Raw genomic sequence first — 19,537 nt, forward strand, 5'->3', positions numbered from 1 at the left:
TCATTTACACAAAGGCCTTTTACCTGAGAGGTAATGAGGGCAGAATTTTTTCAAGGTTTCCTGTCTTGTGACTGCAGAGGATTTACAACAGAAAAGAAATTTTCAACTGCAAAGAAGAGCATTGGGCTGAGAGGGGAAAGGTCTAATGTGAAATGCACTGGGAAAAGTCACATGGTGTCTGCAAGTCCCAAGACTTCTTTCCCTGTTTCCTAGCCTGCCTTAAAGTCACTGAGGGGACTGAGCCCTCCCTGCTGAGCCTGACAGAGGAATCTGCAGGGCCCGTGCTGGCCTGAAGGTGTCAGCAATAGAATGGCTGCTTCTGGGTGCACTTGAACTGCATTTGAGTGGTACCTTGCTCACTCCTGAAGCCCCACCTGGCCCCCAAGGCCAGCAAGAGAGGCTGGGGTCAGAGGAAGTGGGGCCTTTGTCCTTGGCTAGGTGGGGAGCCATCAGCCACCCAGAGAGGCTTCAGGCCTCATCCTAAGTTGACCTAGGAGGAAATTAGCCAGTATGTCTTTAAGGAGCCTTGTCCTCAGGGGGTGGACAGACACAGGTCTGGAAGCTAGAGTCTCCACTCTGCCAACACCTCCTAGGCCATAACTAGTGGGCGAGGCCTGAAGTTCTCCCAGCCCCAGTTCTCCCCTATATAAAATGGGTACGGCCTGGGTGGGTCCAGCGCCCTCACTTGGGATTGGTCAGTTGCTTTCTGCTGTGCCAGCCCTTTTTGGATTGGGGCCATGAGGGCTCAGGGGAGGGGCTGCAATTCAGACTTGCCATGGCCTCAATGGCTGGGAGGAGACGTGGCAGTGGGACTGCTTATGGTACCTCCCCCACAGCTGCTCCTTCTCTGCACTCGCAATCTAGGTGCTTCCTGCCACTGTGAGGCAGGAACATGGTCTCTTGCGGTGAGTGTGACAGGTGCCTCTGGCTTGAGCACACCTGAGCCTTCTCTCCTTGTTAGGGCTCAGGGTATAGCACAGACTCATGGCTCATGAAGGACAGGATTTGAACAGAGGAGCTCAGGCAAGGGGAAGAGGTCTCATTGATCCTGAAGTGGGATGAGCAGGACAGCCCAGGGACACCCCAGTCCTCTGCCGCTCCTTGGCATTGTGTGGCTACCTGGTCTCGCCTCCCTGTGTCCTCTCTGTGGACGCACCAGCTTTTAGCCTTGTCTGAGCAGTGGCTGTCTCCTGCCACCAAGCACCATCACCAGGAGGGAAAATCCAGTGACCCAGTGCTGGTCAGTGGCCTATGCAGGTCCACTTGGCTGTGACCAGGGTCCTGGAGACCCAGAATCTGGGAGATCTTCAAAGAAAGATGTCTGTCATGTCCTGTGCCAAGCCACAATTTGTCATGGCTCTCCTCACCAGCTTTGCACCAAGCCATTTGCCTGAGCTTAGCTGTGTGGCCTTTCTCTAAGTCTCTGAAGGGGTTCCAACCACCCACCCGACACCGCCTTGTCTCTGGTCCCCTTCCTGGGCAGGTGGGGGCCACCTCCAGCACTTAGGCTATGCAGCTGCAGCTTTGCCCTGGTCAGCCATGAGGCCTGACTGTGTGTCCTTCCTTTCTTCTTCCTTCCAGAAGGCCCCCAGTGCCCCCGCCATGAAGGAGGAGGCCTTCCTCCGGCGCCGCTTCTCACTGTGTCCACCAGCCTCCACCCCGCAGAAGACTGACCCCCGAAAACTCACACGGAACATGCTCTTGGGCTATGAGAATGAGGTTAGCCCAATCAACCCAGGTTGGTGCTGGGTCCATCCTGCTCTGTAGCTGGCTGTGTGACCTCAGCTGGTCCCATGCCTGCCCCATTTGCCCTTGTGGCCAGGGAGGGCGACACCCTGCTCTGCTCACACCTCACACTGGAGACTGGGTTTGATGCACAAAGGGTTCACAGGGCATTAAAGCACTGAGTGGGATGAACCGGGGCCAAGGTCCACTCGGCCATGGAGAGCGGGAAGCCCGTCATCTGGGGACAGCTCTTCTAGCCCAGGGAGGTGCCGTCATCCTAAATGGACTGGGTCACATGGCAAGGCAGCCACCATGCCAGGGACAGGGAGGTTACATGACCTTGAGTGACAGCCGCTCCATGACCTTTGGACAGAACCATTTCCTCAGGTCACCATCCTAACTTCCAGAGAGAGTGGATCCTGGTCCCCAGTCCCACCCAGCCCCTTCCCAGGGCTGCCTGGGAGGTGGTTTACAGATCTCTGGGCTCCCGGCCAGCCCTATGAGCAGCTGGCCTCACTGCTCCCACTATCCCTGGCTGATGGCCTATGGCTTCCACAGGAGCCTCACTCCAGCCCCCGTCACCTCTGTTGTAAGCCATGGCCCACCAACCACAGGAAGCAGGTGTAAGTGGCCCCACCAGGCAGGCTGGCTCTGACCTCCTCTGTGACCTTCCCCTCCTCCTCCTCCCATAAATGCCCTTTGAAAGTGAGCTTCCTAGCATACAGAACCAGGGAAGAGCCACTTCTGCAAGATGGAATCCGGACACCTGGAGCCTCCCTCCTCCCCACTGCCAGCCTGTGGCAAGACCAAGGACAGCGCCTGACCACCTCCCCCAGAGTCCAAGGCCAATGGCCCAGGTGCCCCAGTTTCCGCCAGCTCCTCTCAGCTTCCTCCCTGTGGTCATGGAGGCTGGGCTAGAGCTCCTGGGTCCCTCCCAGAACTGATACTTGCTGACAGTTACTCTGTCTCTTAGGGCAGTGTCCCTTGGCCACCACCACCACCACTGGTTGGCTTCCTGCCCCACCCAGGAGGTTTGTGTCACCCCTGCCTCACAGAGAAGCCTGGCCCACTGTGCCCTGGTCCTCACCCCAACTGCTGTCTTGCAGGGAAGGACATGGAGGCCAATGGCATGTCACCAGCAAAGGATGAAGAGCCCCCAACCCCAGGCTCTGCCACAAAGGTGCCACCGGTAAGAGCCCAGCCATGGGAGGACCAAGGGGCAGGGAGCCTGGCTCAGGGGATAGCAGGGCACTGGCTGAGCCCACCCTTCCCCACCTGATCTGGGAACAGCCCCAGATTCCTGACCATGGAATTCCAGGCAGGGCTACTGAACAAGGGACAGTCACAGAGCCTTTCAGCTGTCTTATTAAAGCCACCTTCTTGGCATAACCCAAGGGATCTGAGAAGGGATGGTGACTGCCGGGGGATGTTTAGAAACACAAAATTGGTGAGAGAAAGCCTGGGACCTCCTGTTCCAGGGAGACCCGCCTGAGGTGTGTGCCTCTCTTCTCTCTGCATCCACGCTGCAATGGACAGGCAGGTGCATAGAAATTCAGTTCTATTGGACGTACCTACGAGCAGAATTGCTCTTAAGGTAATTTTACAGTAATACAGAATTCTAAAAAAATTCTGTGTTTAATTTTTAATTTTTAAAGGCACTGCCAAACTCCTGTCCACGGCAGCTGCACCATTTTACACGACCACCGGCAAGGCCCAAAGGGGCCAGTTCCTCACGTCCTCACCAGCTGACACTCGGGATTTTCTACTTTGTTTTTTATACCTAAGTGGTATCTCGTGGCTTGGGTTTGTATTGCCTGGATGACTGAGAGGGAGGAGTCTTTGCGTGCTTATCAGCCATCTGTCCATCGTGTGGAGAAACATCCCCTCGGGTCCATTGCCCGTCTTTGGGTCGGGTTGTTTGTCTGTCTTTTTCCTGTTGAGTTGCAGGAGTTTCTTATGCATTCAGAATCCTGGACCCTTATCAGAGATTTGATTTGCAAATATTCTGCCCCATTCTGGAGGTTGTTCCAGGTTACATTTCTGGTTACTTTTATAGACCGCAAAGTCCGGTGAGACTCTGAAATCCTGAGTTCTGAGGAAGGGACAGCGGCTGCCCCAGTGAGGAAGGGGGTTCCAGGTGCAGACAAGCCCTGGCTCAGAGGACTGCCAGGAGGGCACCTTGTTGATCGTTTGTCACCTCAGAGGGCTGTCACCTGGCTGAGGTCTGACATGAGTCATCACTCAGATTTGACTGCCTCTCAGACAAAGTGCCCCTTCCTGTCTCTTTCTTCCTATGGCCTAGAATGTTCTTAATGGGCTAAGAGAGGGCAGCTCTGGAGTGAGGCTGCTGGGGTTGATCTCAGCAAGGCTCCGTATGAGCTGTGTGACCTTGGCAGGCTTCTGAACCTCTCTGTGCAATACTCTCCTCCTCTACGGAACGTGGATGATAATAATGACCTGAGTTGTTGCATTTAATGTGCTTACAGCCTGCAACAATTATAAAACCCTGCACACAATTATAAAACCCTGCACACAGTACCTCACCACTTCTCACCTCTGTGCCCTTGGGCATCGAAGAGTCAAACAGTTACCCTTATGTCCTCACTCAGTGCCTAAGGCCAAGCCAGGCAGGCGGAGGCTGAAAGCGCAAGTCCTGCCCTGCTACTTAGGCACTTGCATCCTTGAGGGGCTGACTCACCCCACCCCACCCTCCATCGGCTTCCCAGTCCACGAAGGGAGTTGGAACTGCACCCACCTCATGGGCAGAGGATTAGGAGAGTGAATACAATAGCTCCGCCCTTCCCCACAGTTTTGTTTCTGCAAGTTCAGTTATGCATGGTCTGAAAACATGAAGTGGAAAACGCCAGAAGTAAACCATTCATAAGTTTTAACTTGTACCTTTCTAAGAAGCTGATGAAATCTCCCTCCATCCCGCTCCATCCTGCCTGGGGTGTGAATTGTCCTGCTGTCCAAGGTATCCATGCTGTGTAAGCTACCTGCCCGTTAGTTACTTAGTGGCAATTGACAGAGAGAGAGAGAGAGAGAGAGAGGCCACATTCACATAACTTTTTTATTCTAGTGTGTTGTTACAATTCTTCTGTTATTACTAGCTATTGTTTATCTTGCTGTATAGACTTTATAAATTAAACATTATCATAGCTATATATGAATAATAAAAAAACAGCATAGAGGTTTCTGTATATCCACAGTTTCAGGCCTTTGCTGGGGGTCTTGGGATGTTCCTCCCATGGATAAGGGGGATGACTGGACGAAGTCCCTAAATGGGACCTGGTGTGTCCAAGCAGACAAGGCCTCAGCTCTGTGTTTACGTCACCTATCCCAATGTCCTGCTGTCCTGAGCAGAGCCTTGGTGAGGACCCTCCCTCCACCTTCCCTCAAGGACCAGGTCTCCCTCTGTACAAAGTAGTCCTGACTTCCCTGCCTGGGGGCTCAGGGAAGGGGCTGCCCTCAAACACCTCATTCCTCCACCCCCAGAGGTGCTGACAGGCTGGAGGGAGGGTGCTGGGAAGCAAGAGTGAGGCACACCTTGGCCTCCAGCCTGGCTCCCCCCCCACCCCCACACCCCTGCCGCCTCAGGCTGCACCTCAATGCCCCTGCCCATCCAGTCTCTCTCCTGCAGGCAGAGTACAGGCTGTGCAATGGGTCAGACAAGGAGTGTGTGTCCCCAACAGCCAGGGTCTCCAAGAAAGAAACTCTCAAGGTAGGCCCTGACTTGGGGGCATGGGCACCAGCATGTGATTTGGTACCTGAAAGGGGAGGCATCAAAGGCAGCCACCCCCATCCTCCCCTTCCTCTCCCTCTCCCCCTGCCCGGGCTGGGTGAGGGAAGAGTTGGGGCAGCCAGGGGCCTCTGTGTGACCTACCTACTGATGCCACAATGCAGGCACAGAAAGAGAGCTACAGGCAGGAGAAGAAGCGAGCCACGAAGCAGCTGTTCAACGCCCTGACTGACCCCAGCGTGGTCATAATGGCCGACAGCCTAAAGGTAGGCTCCAGCAGACATGGGAGGGCTGTGGCCACTTGGGACACCATTGGTCTGTTTGTCACTGCAAACCTGTGTGAGTGTCCTGGGGCTGCCATGACAAATGACCATAGACCAAGGCTCTGGGGAGAGTCTTTCCTGCCTCTCGAAGCTCCTGGGGGCCCCAGGTGTCCCTTGGGGTGTGGCCACATGGCCCCAGTCCCTATGTCTGTGGTCACATGATCATCCCTACATGTCTCTGTGGCCACTTCTTGTGAGAATGTCCTTGCTTCCGAGTGGCTCCATCTTCCTTTCCTCCATTATGTCTACCAAGACTCCATTTCCAAATGTAGCAGGCGCCCTGGTTTGGTGGCTGAGGACTCAGGCCTGTGGCGAGTCCACAGGAGACTGAGTTCAGTCCTCCCTGAGGCACTAAGCCTCTGGGTGTCAGGGTCCCCCTCCCTGCAGTTCAGCTTAAAGGGCCTGATGCCAGGCTTGCCGGGAGAGGAAATGAAACAAGTGTACAGGAGCCAGCCTCCCCCTCCACTCCAAAGTCATGCGTGGAAAGTTAGCTACAGAGTGGAGACTGACTTGGAAATAGAAACCAAAATTTGTAAAGTTGAGGATTCCAACAGCCACCACTCCCTGCTAGTTCTTTCCAGAACCCTGTGAGGGGCTTCACCTTGACCTTGACCTCCATGAGTTTTTCCAGTGAGTCTGTCCCTGGCTTCCCTGTATGTCTTTGGATCCATCAGCATTCATTTAAAGGCTCCTTTTGCTGGGCACAGTGGTTCACGGCGGTAATCCCAGCTACTTGGGAGATAGAAGGATTGAGATACAAGGCCAATCGAGGCAAAAAAGTTAGTGAGACCCCCCCATTTCAACAAGCCAATCATGGCGTCACACCCCTGTCATCCCAGCTATGCAGGAGGTACAGGTGAGAGGATCTGAGTCCAAGGCTAGTGGGGGTAAAAAGTGGCTCCAATGGTAGAGTACCTACCTAGCAAGTACGAGTTCAAAACCCCAGTACCACCAAAATAAAAATAAGTAAATAAAGTTTCCTTTTAAAAACTGGAAGGGAAGCCTGCCACAGCAGGGCAAACTGTGAGCTCTGCTCTTAGTTCCCAGGGTTTTGCTACCATGGCTTGGCTGTCCTGAGCAGTGCCAGCCCCCGCTGGGCACACAGAGTGTACCCTTACCCAGAAGTCCCAGGTGTTAGTGACCTCATCTCCCTCCCCTCAGATCCGAGGGACCCTGAAGAGCTGGACCAAGCTGTGGTGTGTCCTGAAGCCAGGCGTGCTGCTCATCTACAAGACACCCAAGGTGGGCCAGTGGGTGGGTACTGTGCTGCTGCACTGCTGTGAACTCATCGAGAGGCCCTCGAAGAAGGACGGCTTCTGCTTCAAGCTCTTCCACCCACTGGACCAGTCCGTCTGGGCCGTGAAGGTACCACCAGGCAGGCTTGGGGAACCTGGGTGGGTGGAGTGGCTCATAGGCTCAGGGGACTCCTCCTGGGGCTGCAGTGGTGGGGGGAAGCCTCCAGAAAGGGGAGCCTCCAGCAGTCTCAACTTCTGTGAGCCTCACACAGGGCCAGGGATCTGATGTGGTCACCAATCCTCCATGCGCAGGCCATGGTGGACCTTAGGGTGAGAGACGGAGATAGGTTCGTACCTCGAACCCCTCACCAGCCATTGTCTAGAGGGGACAGCAAGCCTGCTCCTGGCCTAGCTCTCACACCTCATAGCCAGGGGCTGCCGAGCCAGGACAGGTTCCCAGAGAAAATCCAGAATGCTCCAGTTATATTTAGATTTCAGAGAAATGACAATTTTTAAATAAAATTGAAAGTACCGCACACCAAAAACGCATTTAACACACCTGACCTGCTGAACACGACAGCTTGGCCTCGCCTACCTTTGCCATGCTCAGAGCACTTGCAGCAGCCCACAGATGGGCAGAATCGTCCAACACAAAGCCTATTTTATATTAAAGTGTCAACCAGCTCGTGCAATTTATTGGACACTGAACCAAAGGTAGAAAAAAGAATGTCCACGGGCCTACTCTTGCACCATCAGAAAGCCAAAATGTCGTATGTCAACGCATCACGAGGTGGGGTGCAGTCTTTGTAAATATGTCCCAAATGGTTCATAGGACACACTTATCCTAAAAAGCTCCTCATCATTTCTGAGCTTCAAGTTCACCTGGGCATGCTGAATTGGCATCTGTTGATTCTGGCTTCCTCAAATCGGGAAGCTCAGCGTTGGAGGGGAGAGGGCGGAAACCCCAGCAGGGGACAGGGAGCCACCTGATTCTCTCTCTGTCAGCCAGAGAATGTGCCTGACCTCACAGATCTCTGCCTCTCCAGGGCCCCAAAGGCGAGAGTGTGGGCTCCATCACACAGCCCCTCCCCAGCAGCTACCTGATATTCAGGGCCGCATCGGAGTCGGATGGTGAGTGTCCTGTGTCTCTGTCTCACAGGGGATCCTGGGAGCAGCCCCTTGTGGGGTTGTAGTTCAGGTACAGCTGGCCATGATTCAGGCCCTGTGTCACCACCATTCAAGGAGACAACTAGGACTTGGGGCCAGGCAGCCCTGCCTCACCTTGGTACCCCTCTGACCTGAGCCTCAGTTTCCCCATGGGTTAAATGTGACCAGTAGCATTGTAACCCCAATGGTAGGACAATCCAAAGGACCTTACAGAAGCAACCAGATAGCAAATCTGAGTTCTGCCACGTGCCAGAGGACCAATGGGCTCTGCTGAGACCATTCACATCTGACAGTTGGGGAAACTGAGGCAGCCCCCAGCAAGCACATTCTGGACTGCAGATCTGAATGTGGACTTGCAGGTTCTTGGTTGCTCTGACTGGCATCGCTTGCAGCTGTGGCCACCTTCATCACTGTAACTCAGAGGATTCCTTCCCAAGTGACAGCCCCTAGGCAGGGTCATGGTGGCACATCTAAGCCCTCATGCCAGGATCCACTAAGGCAGTCTGACCTGGACTGCTGGATTCCAGCCCTTCCCAGCTCAGAGTCTGGCAGGTGTCTTTCCTGCTGGTGTCATGTTGCCCCCTCATGGTCAAATGCCACATCACACTCCTGTCCCTGACTGGCTGGAATCCCTTTAATGTTAAGATCATTTCCCTCACTGTGCCCTGTCCCACCTGGGCCCTCCGGTGGACAGAGCAGCTGTGCCCTCCTAGAGCCTGCAACCTTGCGGGGGTGGGGAAAACAGCATATCGTCAGACAAGAAGACAATTGAAGCACAAACTGAGTCCCTGATGGGAAGAAGATCATTCTCTGGGAGGAAGGGTGTCTGTAGTCCCTGTGGGTCAGGATAGGATTCCTGGAAGAGGAGGAGGAGGCCTCAGAATGGCCTCAAAGGATGCATAACATCAGCACATGTTCAGGGCCCCGGGCCAATTCTGCAGTGTTGCCTTTCCAGCTCTGGTCACTTCCCATGACCCCCCAGCCCACCCCTGCGAATGCTTAGGCCAGGCTAGGGCACTGGACTCTAACCAACCCTGCAGTGACCCCAGCAGGATTCCAGATGTCCCCCAGCCAGAAGGCAGCTCCAGAGAACCAGGAGCCCCCATCCCAGGGGGTTTCTCCCGAGTTTCCCAGAGTGACCCCCAAGGCCAGGCTGCAGGGATGCTCCACCAAGAGCAGGGTCCCGTGGTTTTAAGTTGGGGAACAAAACTCAGGCTTCAAGACTGTCCCAATATAAAAGCTAGAAGCAGTAAGAACTTTTTTAAGCTGGAGCCTCACTCTCTTGTGAACACTTAAAGGCCATCCCAAGATGCTCTTGTGAGTGGAAGGGCTGCTGTTAGTGATTACACCAGGACATGGGTGTCTCCTCGATGGATATGTGTCCCCATGGCTATTACCACCCCTGGGGACAGTGGGATGGTGGTGATCATAGGCATCCTATGCTCCAGAACAGCAGGAGCCCTAGCACCCCAACCTGCAGTTTCTTTTTTCCATTCCACATGGGGAACCTGCTGGCTCTCCCTCCCGGTGGAAGGCCAGCTTTGCCCATGTGACCTTGAGAGAGCTCTTACCATCTGGCCTTAGCCTGGATGGCTGTGACAAGGCTACATGAGAATCTGCCTGATGGCTACCTGGGGCCTGCTCAGAAAGTCCACAGCCACATGGCGTTCACGATGTCTGCCCTGCACCCCTAACCACCGCACACACATCCACATGCCTCAGCAGGGAAGGCGGGAGCCTAAGCTGATCTTCATTCTGATTGGATGGAGGAGTAATGCCAGGGGGGCATGGCCAACAGGGTGGGCTCCCTCGCTGGGGTGGGGGTTCCAGAAGGAGCTTCCAGGAATGGAGGCTACTTGGTGAGGAGAGGGGGCGCAGGGGAGGCCTCCCCACTGGGCTCACTCTGTGTCCCTTCAGGTCGCTGCTGGCTGGACGCCCTGGAGCTGGCCCTGCGCTGCTCCAGCCTGCTGCGACTGAGCACCTGCAGGCAGGGCCGTGAAGGGGAGCCTGGGTCCTCACCAGACGCATCACCCTCCTCCCTCTACGGACTGCCCACCTCAGCTGCCATCCACCCAGATCAGGACCTGTTCCCGTGAGTAGCCTGGCAGGCCGGGTGTCACTGTAGGTGGGAGGAGGCAGAGGGAGCAGCCCCACTGCAGGTGAGGAGGCCGACTTGTTCCTGCTGTGAGCCCCCCAGCCTCAGCTTCTCCATCCATAAAATGGGGCTGACGCTGAAGGCCATTAAACCCAGGACCCTGTGTGAAGCCCCCACAGTGAAGGGGCAGGGTTTCCGGGTGGGCGCAGCCGGGGACCCACAGGCCGTCCATCTTTTAGGCTGAACGGGTCTTCCTTGGAGAGCCACCTGGAGAATGATGCCTTGTCAGACAAGTCGGAACGAGAGAATGCAGAAGGCTCGGATGCAGAGATACAGGACCACAGCCGGAAGACCACTGAGAGTGGGAGTGACCAGTCGGAGAGCCCCAGGGGACCGCGGAGGGGGACCACCTATGTGGAGCAGACCCAGGAGGAGCTGGGGGAGGTGAGAGCTGCCCTCCCTAGTCCATGGCACAGAGCAGCGATGCCAGGTCAGAGCACAGCTGGTAATGAGCGCACACAGGAGCACGGTCTCTGCCCTCCTGTCCCTTGGCATATGGACAGCAGCAGGTGAACATCTCCCTGCTCCCACCCATCCCCCACTTCTGAAAGATGCTCCTTCAACGGCCCCACTGGAGGGCTAACACAGGGATGGGGCCAGGGGTCCTGTCACAAACAGGCCACTCCCCTTCCACCTGGAATGAGCCCTGGGAAAACAGGAAGCTCAGGAGGGACTCTTGACCCCATCTGGACAAAGGTCCTGTACTTACTGGGTGCCTTCACACGCCTGGCCGTGCCCACCCTGGGGACATGGGCATGAACCAGACAGCCCTGGGCTCCCTCAGCTAGGCTCCACACTCATGTCAGCAGGGAACTGTAAGCCTCTGTATAGTTTGGATGTCTTAAAGGCTTGGCCACCAGCTTGGTGCCATTAGGAACCAGGACCTCATGGGAAAAAGTTAGGTCCATTAGAGGTGTGGCCTCAGAGGGGACAGTGAGATGCTGGTTTCTTCCTCTCTTGCCTCCCAGCCATGAGGTGGACAGGTTGGTCCACGATACCCCTCCCACAGACCCAAAAGTAATGGGGCTGACCAGTCACGGACTGAAACCCTAAACTGTGAGCCGAAAATAACATCTTCTCTTTATGAGTTGGTTTTCTCAGGTATTTAATATAGTTGTGGAAAACTGACCCCACACACCTACAAAAACAGAGGACACGGGGAGCCTGTGAGGAGGGTAAACGGGAACGAGCTTTATGATGGACAGGAGGGGTGCCCTGCGTGGGTGGTTGGGGTATCTCTGAACACCTGAATGACAGGAAGGATGATGGTGCCCAAGCCCAAGGCAGGGGAAGGAGTCAGTGCTCCTGGAGAGGACACGGTGTCAGAGCACAGAGCCAGGCTGAGTCACCACAGTGAGATGCGCGCAGGAAGAGGAAATGCCGATACACAGGATCTGGGCCTCAGATTGGCAACGTGGACATGGGTGGAGCAAGCCAGGCTTGGCTGAGGAGCACATGCTATTGGGAGCTGGGGTTCTGTGATCAGAGATCATGGTAACTTCCATTCAGAAGCTGGGAAGAAAGGAGAAAGGCTGTCATAGACAGCAGCCCCTGGAATGGCAGGAAAAGGGGATTTGGGTTCTCATCATTTATGACAGCACCTTTAGTCCCTTTTCCCTCAGTATGACAAAATGCCGGAGACTAGGTACTTTCTAGAGAAAGGAGATTATTTAGCTCATAGTTTGGGAGGCTCAAAGTCCAAGATCATACACCTCCTCGATTTGGCCTCTGGAGACGTTCTTTGGTGATACCATCATGACAGAGGCACATGTGAGAAGAGGAGATCCCCAGAGATCAGGGAGCCAGACAGTGGGGAGGGCCAGTCTTGCTTTCTTACCAGGACACTCTCTCAGGAGCCTGCTCACTTCTAACACCAGCATCCATTTCTTCCAGTGACCCAGTTGCCATGCACGAGGCCCCACCACCTGTCACCACCACCACACCACACGGGGGGCCATGCTTTCACACATAGACCTCTGGGGAACATGCCATGACCTAACCATAGCAGTTTTGCTTGTCTTGGTCAACCGTGCGGAGTGGCCTCATCTGCTCTAGGTGCTTTGTGAAATCTTGTGTCCAGTTGGAGACACGACGACACCTCTGTGACAGCTACATCTTCCCACAGCTGGGCTGCTCACGGGGCTGGACGGCCCCATGTGCCTGCACAGAACAGATTGAGGGCCATGGGGGCCTCAGGCTGAGGGTGCCAGGGACGCCCCACTGGGCTTTCTCAGGGGTCAAGGACAGCTGAAGGATGGGAGGGGACTGGAGTGCAAGTCCCTACAGGGAGGAGTGGTACTCAGGAGAAAGCTGAGGGCATGGGGCAGGGGGTGGGCTCAGGATGTAACTGGACATGGAGTAGGCAGGTCCCAGCCAGAAGGTTATGCTGTTATGAGAAAGAGTGAGTGGGGCAGGGTGCAGGACAGGACCACTTGGACAGGTGACAGTTGGGACCCGTCCAAGGTCCCAGGCAGATGCTGCTCCACCAAGAGCCTGGGGGCTCAGAGCAGAGTTCTACGTGTTCGAAAATGGAGGGGCAAAAGAGGGACAGGACCCACACACAAGGGACCGAGGTGGGCAGGAGTAGGCCTGGGGAGGGCCAGCAGCACCTCACCAGTCAGGGAGGACACATTTTAGGAGGGGTAAGGGGCAGATGCAGCTGAGCGCAGCTCTTGACACTGCAGGGCCAGGCCAAAGTTCTGCACCTAAGGGTCAGGTGACACTGCCCCACCTCCTGCCATGCCTCCTCCAGCCAGGGCCACCTGTGCCTTCCTCCCCCATCCCCCCACCCCTGCTGCCCTCCAGCTCCTTCAGGCAGCTGGGCTCAGGGCCACCCTGCCAGGCTTCCCAGGTCCTGACCATGGCTCTCTGCTGCAGCTGGGCGAGATGTCCCAGGTGGAGACGGTGTCAGAGGAAAACAAGAACCTGATATGGGTGTTGCTACGACAGCTGCGGCCGGGCATGGACCTGTCCCGCGTGGTGCTGCCCACGTTTGTGCTGGAGCCCCGTTCCTTTCTCAACAAGCTCTCGGACTACTACTACCATGCAGACTTGCTGTCAAGGTGTGCCCAGTGGGAGGAGCGGTGCAGGCATGGAGGGAGGAAAGGGCGGCACACACACAAACCAGGCAAACCTCACCAAGGTGAGGGCACAAGCATCCCAGGGGCTTCCTGGAGGCAGCCACGGCCCCCTCTGTGTCCCAGCATGGGAGCACCTTTGGTGCATTCTGGTCAGTGAAGAACCCACTTCCCAAAGAAATGCCCCTAACTCAGGGCCAGGATGGGAGCAGGGGTGCCCACAGCCTCTGGGCAAGGCGGCCTGTTTCCTTTGAGTGGATGGAGTTTGGGGTGGCTGGAGGGTATGGGGGGTGGCTGGAGGGTATGGAGGGTGGCGGGATCCCAACTTGGAGTCAAAGTTCCCCACCCCACCTCAGGGCAGCCCTAGAGGAGGACCCCTACCGCCGCATCAAGCTCGTGCTGCGGTGGTACCTGTCCGGCTTCTACAAGAAACCCAAGGTGAGAGGTTCTGGTGGGAAGGAGGCTGCAGCCAGGGCCTGTTCTCAGCCCTGATCCCCAGGCCTGGGCCTGAGTCCTTGGGGAGCCCTCCCCCCACCACCATCAGCCTTAAAGGATACTGGCCATCCCCATAATGGCCCAGGTCCTCAGAGATGGGGACAGGGCCTGACTTCCTTAGAGGGCCCCCTGGGCTGCTCAGGGCAGGCCCCCAAGGTTGGTCCCTATTCCCTGAAAGACCTAAGCAGGACCCCTTCCCTAATCCCAAGCAAACAGCCTCAGGCTGTGTCAGAGTCTCCACCATACACATGGTGGAGCACTGGCCCCTGGACCTCAAGGTATCTTTGAGATTGAGACTTTCATGGGTTCTTAGTCACAGAACCTCTTTTGAGGAACTCAGGACTCAGCTGACAGCAAAGCTGTGATGGGGAAGAGCCCACTGCTGCACCCACTCTCCAAACCCTACCAGGAGCCTGGGACACAAGATTGAAAGCCAAGATTCTGTCTCCACGTCTTTATTGCACACATGGGGAAACTGAGGCCCAGACAGGGGAAGGGACCACCCGAGTCACACAGCAGACAGGAGTAGAGCCAGGTCTCCTGGCTGCCTGGTGCATCCCAAGCTCAGCTTTGAAAGCAGGTTGTACCTGGGCTGTACCCGAAATCCATGGATAATGTGACCTTGTTGGGGTCTTGAGTCTCTTTCTGAGCTAGGAAGGGGACAGGATGGATACCCAAGGCTGTCCCCCTGCATGTAAACCACAGACAGAGTTGTCTCTCCAAAGCAGAAGCAGGGTGCGATTGCTGGATGTTGGCAGCAAACCAGTCCCCCTCTGGAGATGTGGGCCTTCCCCCACGCTCACTGTCCCGTGGTCTGCACCCCACCCCGCACACACAGCAGCCCTTTCCCACCTGGTTCCTCCGATGCCTCTGCCCCCTGCAGGGGATCAAGAAGCCCTACAATCCCATCCTGGGAGAGACCTTCCGCTGCTGCTGGCTCCACCCACAGACCAATAGCCGCACCTTCTACATCGCAGAGCAGGTGAGACCACACACGCGTGCACACACACGTATGCACACATGTACACTTGCAGCTGTGCACAGGGTGTGGGCTCCCCCAGCTCTGGCAGGCAGCTGGCAGTGGTGGGGCTAGTCTGACCCGAGTGCAAGGTGTTTGGTGGCCCTACATCTGCCAGTGTGAAAGGCTCTGAGCCAGGCTACTGCCCATGGGGTCCTCCCAGACGATGCACGGTGTCGCCTGTAAGAATGCAGCATCACCTGAGGGAGGAGACAGTAGATTCCATTTCCCAAGGGGACACTCCAGGACAACTCAGGGATTCCAGTCTGCTCCCAGGCCCCAGGACTCAGGCCCCACTCACCTCAAGTTCCCTGGGAATTCCCCATGCCTGATGCTGGGGCCAGAGAGAGATAGGAAATGTACTCATTCCCTGGGATTTCCCTTCTGGGCATCTCCAGAGCCTCTTCTCTGCCCACAGGTGTCCCACCACCCGCCAGTGTCTGCCTTCCACGTCAGCAATCGGAAAGATGGCTTCTGTATCAGTGGCAGCATCACAGCCAAGTCCAGGTTCTATGGTGAGGGGGCCTCACCCTGGGTGTTGTCGGGGCCTCAGGGACGAGGGGAGGACTGGGCTCCAGGTGGACCACAGGCCCTCCTGCGGTATTCTGAGCATGTCCCTCCTACCCTGTGAGGGACCGTGGGTCTGGGCCTCACCCCTTTTGGCTGAGAGTGCATGCCTTCTGCAGAGAAGCTGTGAGGACTATGGGGGAGAAGGCCGTGTGGAAAGATGTGATCTAGAACTGAGCTGGGCCATAGCCACCGGCCTCGTGTGGCTTACATTGATTAAGGTGGGGTCTGGGGTGCAACTCAGTGATAAAGTGCTTACCTAGTAGGTGTGAGGCACTGGCTTCCACCCACAGCACCGCAAAAATATATAACTAAGTAAATACACAAGTAGACTTAAGTGAAATCGTACTGAAAACACAGTGTCTTAGTTGCATGGACTATATCACATTTTTGGTAGCCACGTGTGGCACGACCGAGAGTGTGAGACAGTGGGGTCTGCACTCAGGTTCCACTCACCTTTCCACCCTGTGCTCCTGTCTCAGCAGAGGCTTCGACTCTCAGCCCAGGGTGGGGTCCATCCTCCATATGGGATATTTAAAATCCAACAAGGGCTCGTACTGGTTGCAAAAGTTTCCACCTTTGAGACTCCCTGGTTACTAAGTGAAACAAGCCCCTCACACACAGCAGGTCAGATAACTTCTCGGGAACTCTCAATCTATTGGAAGACTGCTCAGACCTGATGGCCTCGGGGCAGCCCAGGTGTTGTGGGGCTCTCTGCACTCACTGGTCCCCTGCCCCTGTCTCCGTCCCCGCAGGGAACTCACTGTCGGCTCTGCTGGATGGCAAGGCTAAGCTCACATTCCTGCACCCCATGGAGGATTACACCCTCACCATGCCCTATGCCCACTGCAGAGGTAAGAGTGCAGCCCCAGCGGGCCCTCAGCAGCCCAGGCTGGCCTCCACCAGGGCCTGCAGTGCCAGATGCCCTTGTTTTTACTTCTTTCTCTCACCCTCCCTTGTCCATGACTTTCACAGTTGGGTTTGTAACTCCAGGCAGAGCAAAACGTTTTGCTTTTGCCTCTGGTGCCCACAGTAAAGATGGTCAGCCAGCTGTCCTGTCACCCCTCAGCCCTGCTGGGTACAACTTTACATGTCTTTGGTGCTCTGCAGTGTCACTGCTGTGTCAAGGTTTAAGTTTCTGTCTTATTTTTTTTTATTAAGACTATTTTTACAGCAGGTTTTGTTTCACAGAGAATGGAGCAGAAATACAGTGTTCCCATAGATCCCTACACACAGCCCAGAGCAGGCCTGTGTGAGCGCCCTCGACCTCGGCCGTGGTGGGCTTTCTGCAGCTCTGCCTTTTGCTGAGGGGCCTGTCACAGGCCCTGCTCTGTGGTATGACTGGAAATAGGAGCTCCCCATGCTGATCTGCCTGGGACCTGCCCTCTGCTCCCCACAGAAGCTCAGAATCCAAGTGCTCCTCCTCCTCATCCCTCTTCTTCCTCCTCCTCTGTCTCCCTGCCCCTTCTCCTCCTCCTCCTTTGTTTTTTCTTCAGGGGATTTCCCTTTTGTTCTTGCAGTCTCATCTGCTAATCCGTGCATTTGAAAAAAATGACACAAGGTCTAGGGGTGTGACCCGAGTGGTAGGGTACTTGCTTAGCAACTTCAGGGGCCTGAGTTCAAAGCCTAGTACTGTCAAAAACATTTCAATTATTTTTAATTTCTTTAATTTAAAGAATAATTGACCAAAAGAACATCATAAGAGCTGGGTATGATGGTACACACCTGTAATCCCGGCTGAAGCAGGAGGGTCGTGAGTTCTAGCACATCATGGTCTACATAGTGAGACCCTATCTCAAAAGAAAAAAAAAATAGAAAAGAAAAAGAAAGAAAAGAATTAAAATAGATGTCAAATCCACGCTTGCACTTTGCATCAGGTTCAAGCTGGCAGGTTTGGGTGTTTCCTCAGCCTGACGTCTGAATCCTCCTCCCCCTACACCAAAAGCTCAGTCCTATGCCCAGCCATGGCTATTTTTGCATCTTAAGCCACATCACAGGCATGGCAGTCTTAGGATAGCAGTGCCAGAACTGAAAATGGGTGTGGTTTGGTTTTTACAATGGTCTTTATCCTAGTAGATCCCACTGGGATTTTCAAGGTCCCCTGACATAGGTCTCTTCCAAGATACGCTATCAGCTGATACCTGATTCTAGTTTGGGGGTTTCGTTTACCTTTGATTTCTAGGAATTACTTTTTTAATTTTATTTTTTTTATAATCAGGCCATAGATGGAAGACTCACTCTTCCTTGGTTAATTGAGAAAAAGATGTCCTGGCCTTTTTAAATGTGTTGGGCCCCATCCTGGGACATAGCAGTGCCCCCAGAAGATAGTGTTGGCACAGAGCCTAGTGACAGAAGCAATAAGTATCTCATGGGAGACTGGACCAGGGCTCCTGGAGGTGCAAGGGGAAGGTGGGAAGTGGAGGCTCCTGAACTGGAGCAAAGGCGCTGGCAAGGACGGAGGCTCCTTTCCAGGGGACATTCACTGAGAGAAAGTCACGCTCCAGCCTCTGCCCTCATGAGCACCTCTTCATGCCAGCTGTGTTTCTGGGGGTGCCACCATCCCTCTCCTCCACCCTTCCTCCCTCTCAACCCCAACACTGGGTCTTTTCAGGGATCCTGTATGGCACCATGACGCTGGAGCTGGGGGGAAAAGTGACCATCACATGTGAGAAGACTGACCTCCGAGCTGAGTTGGACTTCAAGCTTAAGGTAGCAGGGCACCGCCTGTGGGAGGCAGGACAGGGAGCGTGGGTAGGGGAAGGAGGGAGGCTTTTGGGACTCCTCTCCCTGCACCCCAGGGGAGATTTCACAAACATGTACACCTAGGAGAGCAGGTCTTTACAGCCCCATAGGACAGACAATGCCCAGAGAGGGGAAGAGGTTGCTGCAGGTCACACAGCAGAGCTAGGACAGGCCTAGGCCCTGTTCCCCACAGCAGGGACCCTGCCACCCAGAGCTCAGGCTAAGCACTGGGGCAAGGCTGGCCCCCTCCACTATTGGGCCTCATCCCAGCCATGGACAGAGGATGCACCTTTGGACAGGGCCTCCTGTTCCTCCTCCCTGCTCACCTGGTGTCTGTCTGTCCCGGGTCCTCCCCTGCAGCCTTTCTTTGGGGGCAGCACCAGCATCAACCAGATCTCAGGGAAGATTACATCTGGAGAGGAGGTCCTGGCACGTCTCACTGGACACTGGGTAAGGGAGTATCCCTCAGGGCAAGCCTGGCTGGGCACCATGGTAGTCATCGCCCAGGCTGGCAGCCCTGACCTGACCCGACCACCTGGGGCAGGACCGAGATGTCTTTATTAAGGAGGAAGGCAGTGGGAGCAGTGAACTCTTCTGGAACCCGAGTGAGGAGATCCGCGGGCAGCGGTTGAAGCGACACACAGTGCTGTTTGAGGAGCAAACTGAGCTGGAGTCTGAGAGGTGAGGCCTGGCCTGTGCCTCAGGCTGTCATGGCCAGGTGGCAGGTTGCAGTGTCCCAGTGCTGTGAGCACACCCTGCCCCTGGCAGGGAGGGTGGCCTCAGAATGAATCCCTTGTAGCAGACCATATGTCCTGCTGGGGACAGCTGGATGGAGGGGACCTTGTCACTGACAGTAGGTGACCATCAGCTCCACAGAAAGCCCCTGCAGGTAGGAGGTAGGAGCTAAGCATAGGTAAAAAACATCTCGGGGAAGGAATGCCCCAGTCATACAGGCTCCCTGCAGGCAGTGAGCTCCCAGTTGCTGGAGGCAATCAAAACAGAGGCTCTCTGAGCCTCCTTCCAGTGCAGAGGGACAGGGATGCTGAGGCCCCAGCTCAGTGCAGGTCCCTTGCCCACAGGCTTTGGCAGCATGTCACCAGAGCCATCCGGGAAGGTGACCAGCACAAGGCCACACAGGAGAAGTCTGTGCTGGAGGAGGCTCAGCGGCAACGCACCCGCGAGCGCCAGCAGAGCCTCTCACCCTGGAAGCCACAGCTGTTCCACCTGGACCCACTCACCCAGGAGTGGCGCTATCGATACGAGAAGTGAGTGTGGCCGCTACGAGCCCTGAGGG

At 55.5% G+C, this 19,537-nt stretch overlaps 1 protein-coding gene across 3 annotated transcripts in view; it reads left to right on the forward strand.

Annotated features, from left to right (window-relative positions):
• Positions 1 to 19,537, forward strand: part of Osbpl5 (oxysterol binding protein like 5) — a 54,375-nt gene that overhangs the window by 29,449 nt on the left and 5,389 nt on the right. For all 3 annotated transcript variants that reach the window (XM_074050991.1, XM_020168802.2, XM_074050988.1), the window contains exons 2-18: positions 1,582 to 1,738; positions 2,832 to 2,914; positions 5,366 to 5,446; positions 5,629 to 5,730; positions 6,949 to 7,152; positions 8,069 to 8,153; positions 10,107 to 10,281; positions 10,524 to 10,728; positions 13,222 to 13,406; positions 13,778 to 13,859; positions 14,800 to 14,898; positions 15,353 to 15,449; positions 16,257 to 16,355; positions 18,113 to 18,210; positions 18,604 to 18,693; positions 18,788 to 18,924; positions 19,323 to 19,508. In XM_074050991.1, the coding sequence (XP_073907092.1) occupies positions 1,603 to 1,738; positions 2,832 to 2,914; positions 5,366 to 5,446; positions 5,629 to 5,730; positions 6,949 to 7,152; positions 8,069 to 8,153; positions 10,107 to 10,281; positions 10,524 to 10,728; positions 13,222 to 13,406; positions 13,778 to 13,859; positions 14,800 to 14,898; positions 15,353 to 15,449; positions 16,257 to 16,355; positions 18,113 to 18,210; positions 18,604 to 18,693; positions 18,788 to 18,924; positions 19,323 to 19,508 (2,144 nt within the window). In that variant the 5' untranslated portion in view covers positions 1,582 to 1,602. The remainder of the gene's footprint in view (positions 1 to 1,581; positions 1,739 to 2,831; positions 2,915 to 5,365; positions 5,447 to 5,628; positions 5,731 to 6,948; positions 7,153 to 8,068; positions 8,154 to 10,106; positions 10,282 to 10,523; positions 10,729 to 13,221; positions 13,407 to 13,777; positions 13,860 to 14,799; positions 14,899 to 15,352; positions 15,450 to 16,256; positions 16,356 to 18,112; positions 18,211 to 18,603; positions 18,694 to 18,787; positions 18,925 to 19,322; positions 19,509 to 19,537) is intronic.

Source organism: Castor canadensis, chromosome 1, assembly GCF_047511655.1.
Source record: "Castor canadensis chromosome 1, mCasCan1.hap1v2, whole genome shotgun sequence".
NCBI lineage: Eukaryota > Metazoa > Chordata > Mammalia > Rodentia > Castoridae > Castor > Castor canadensis.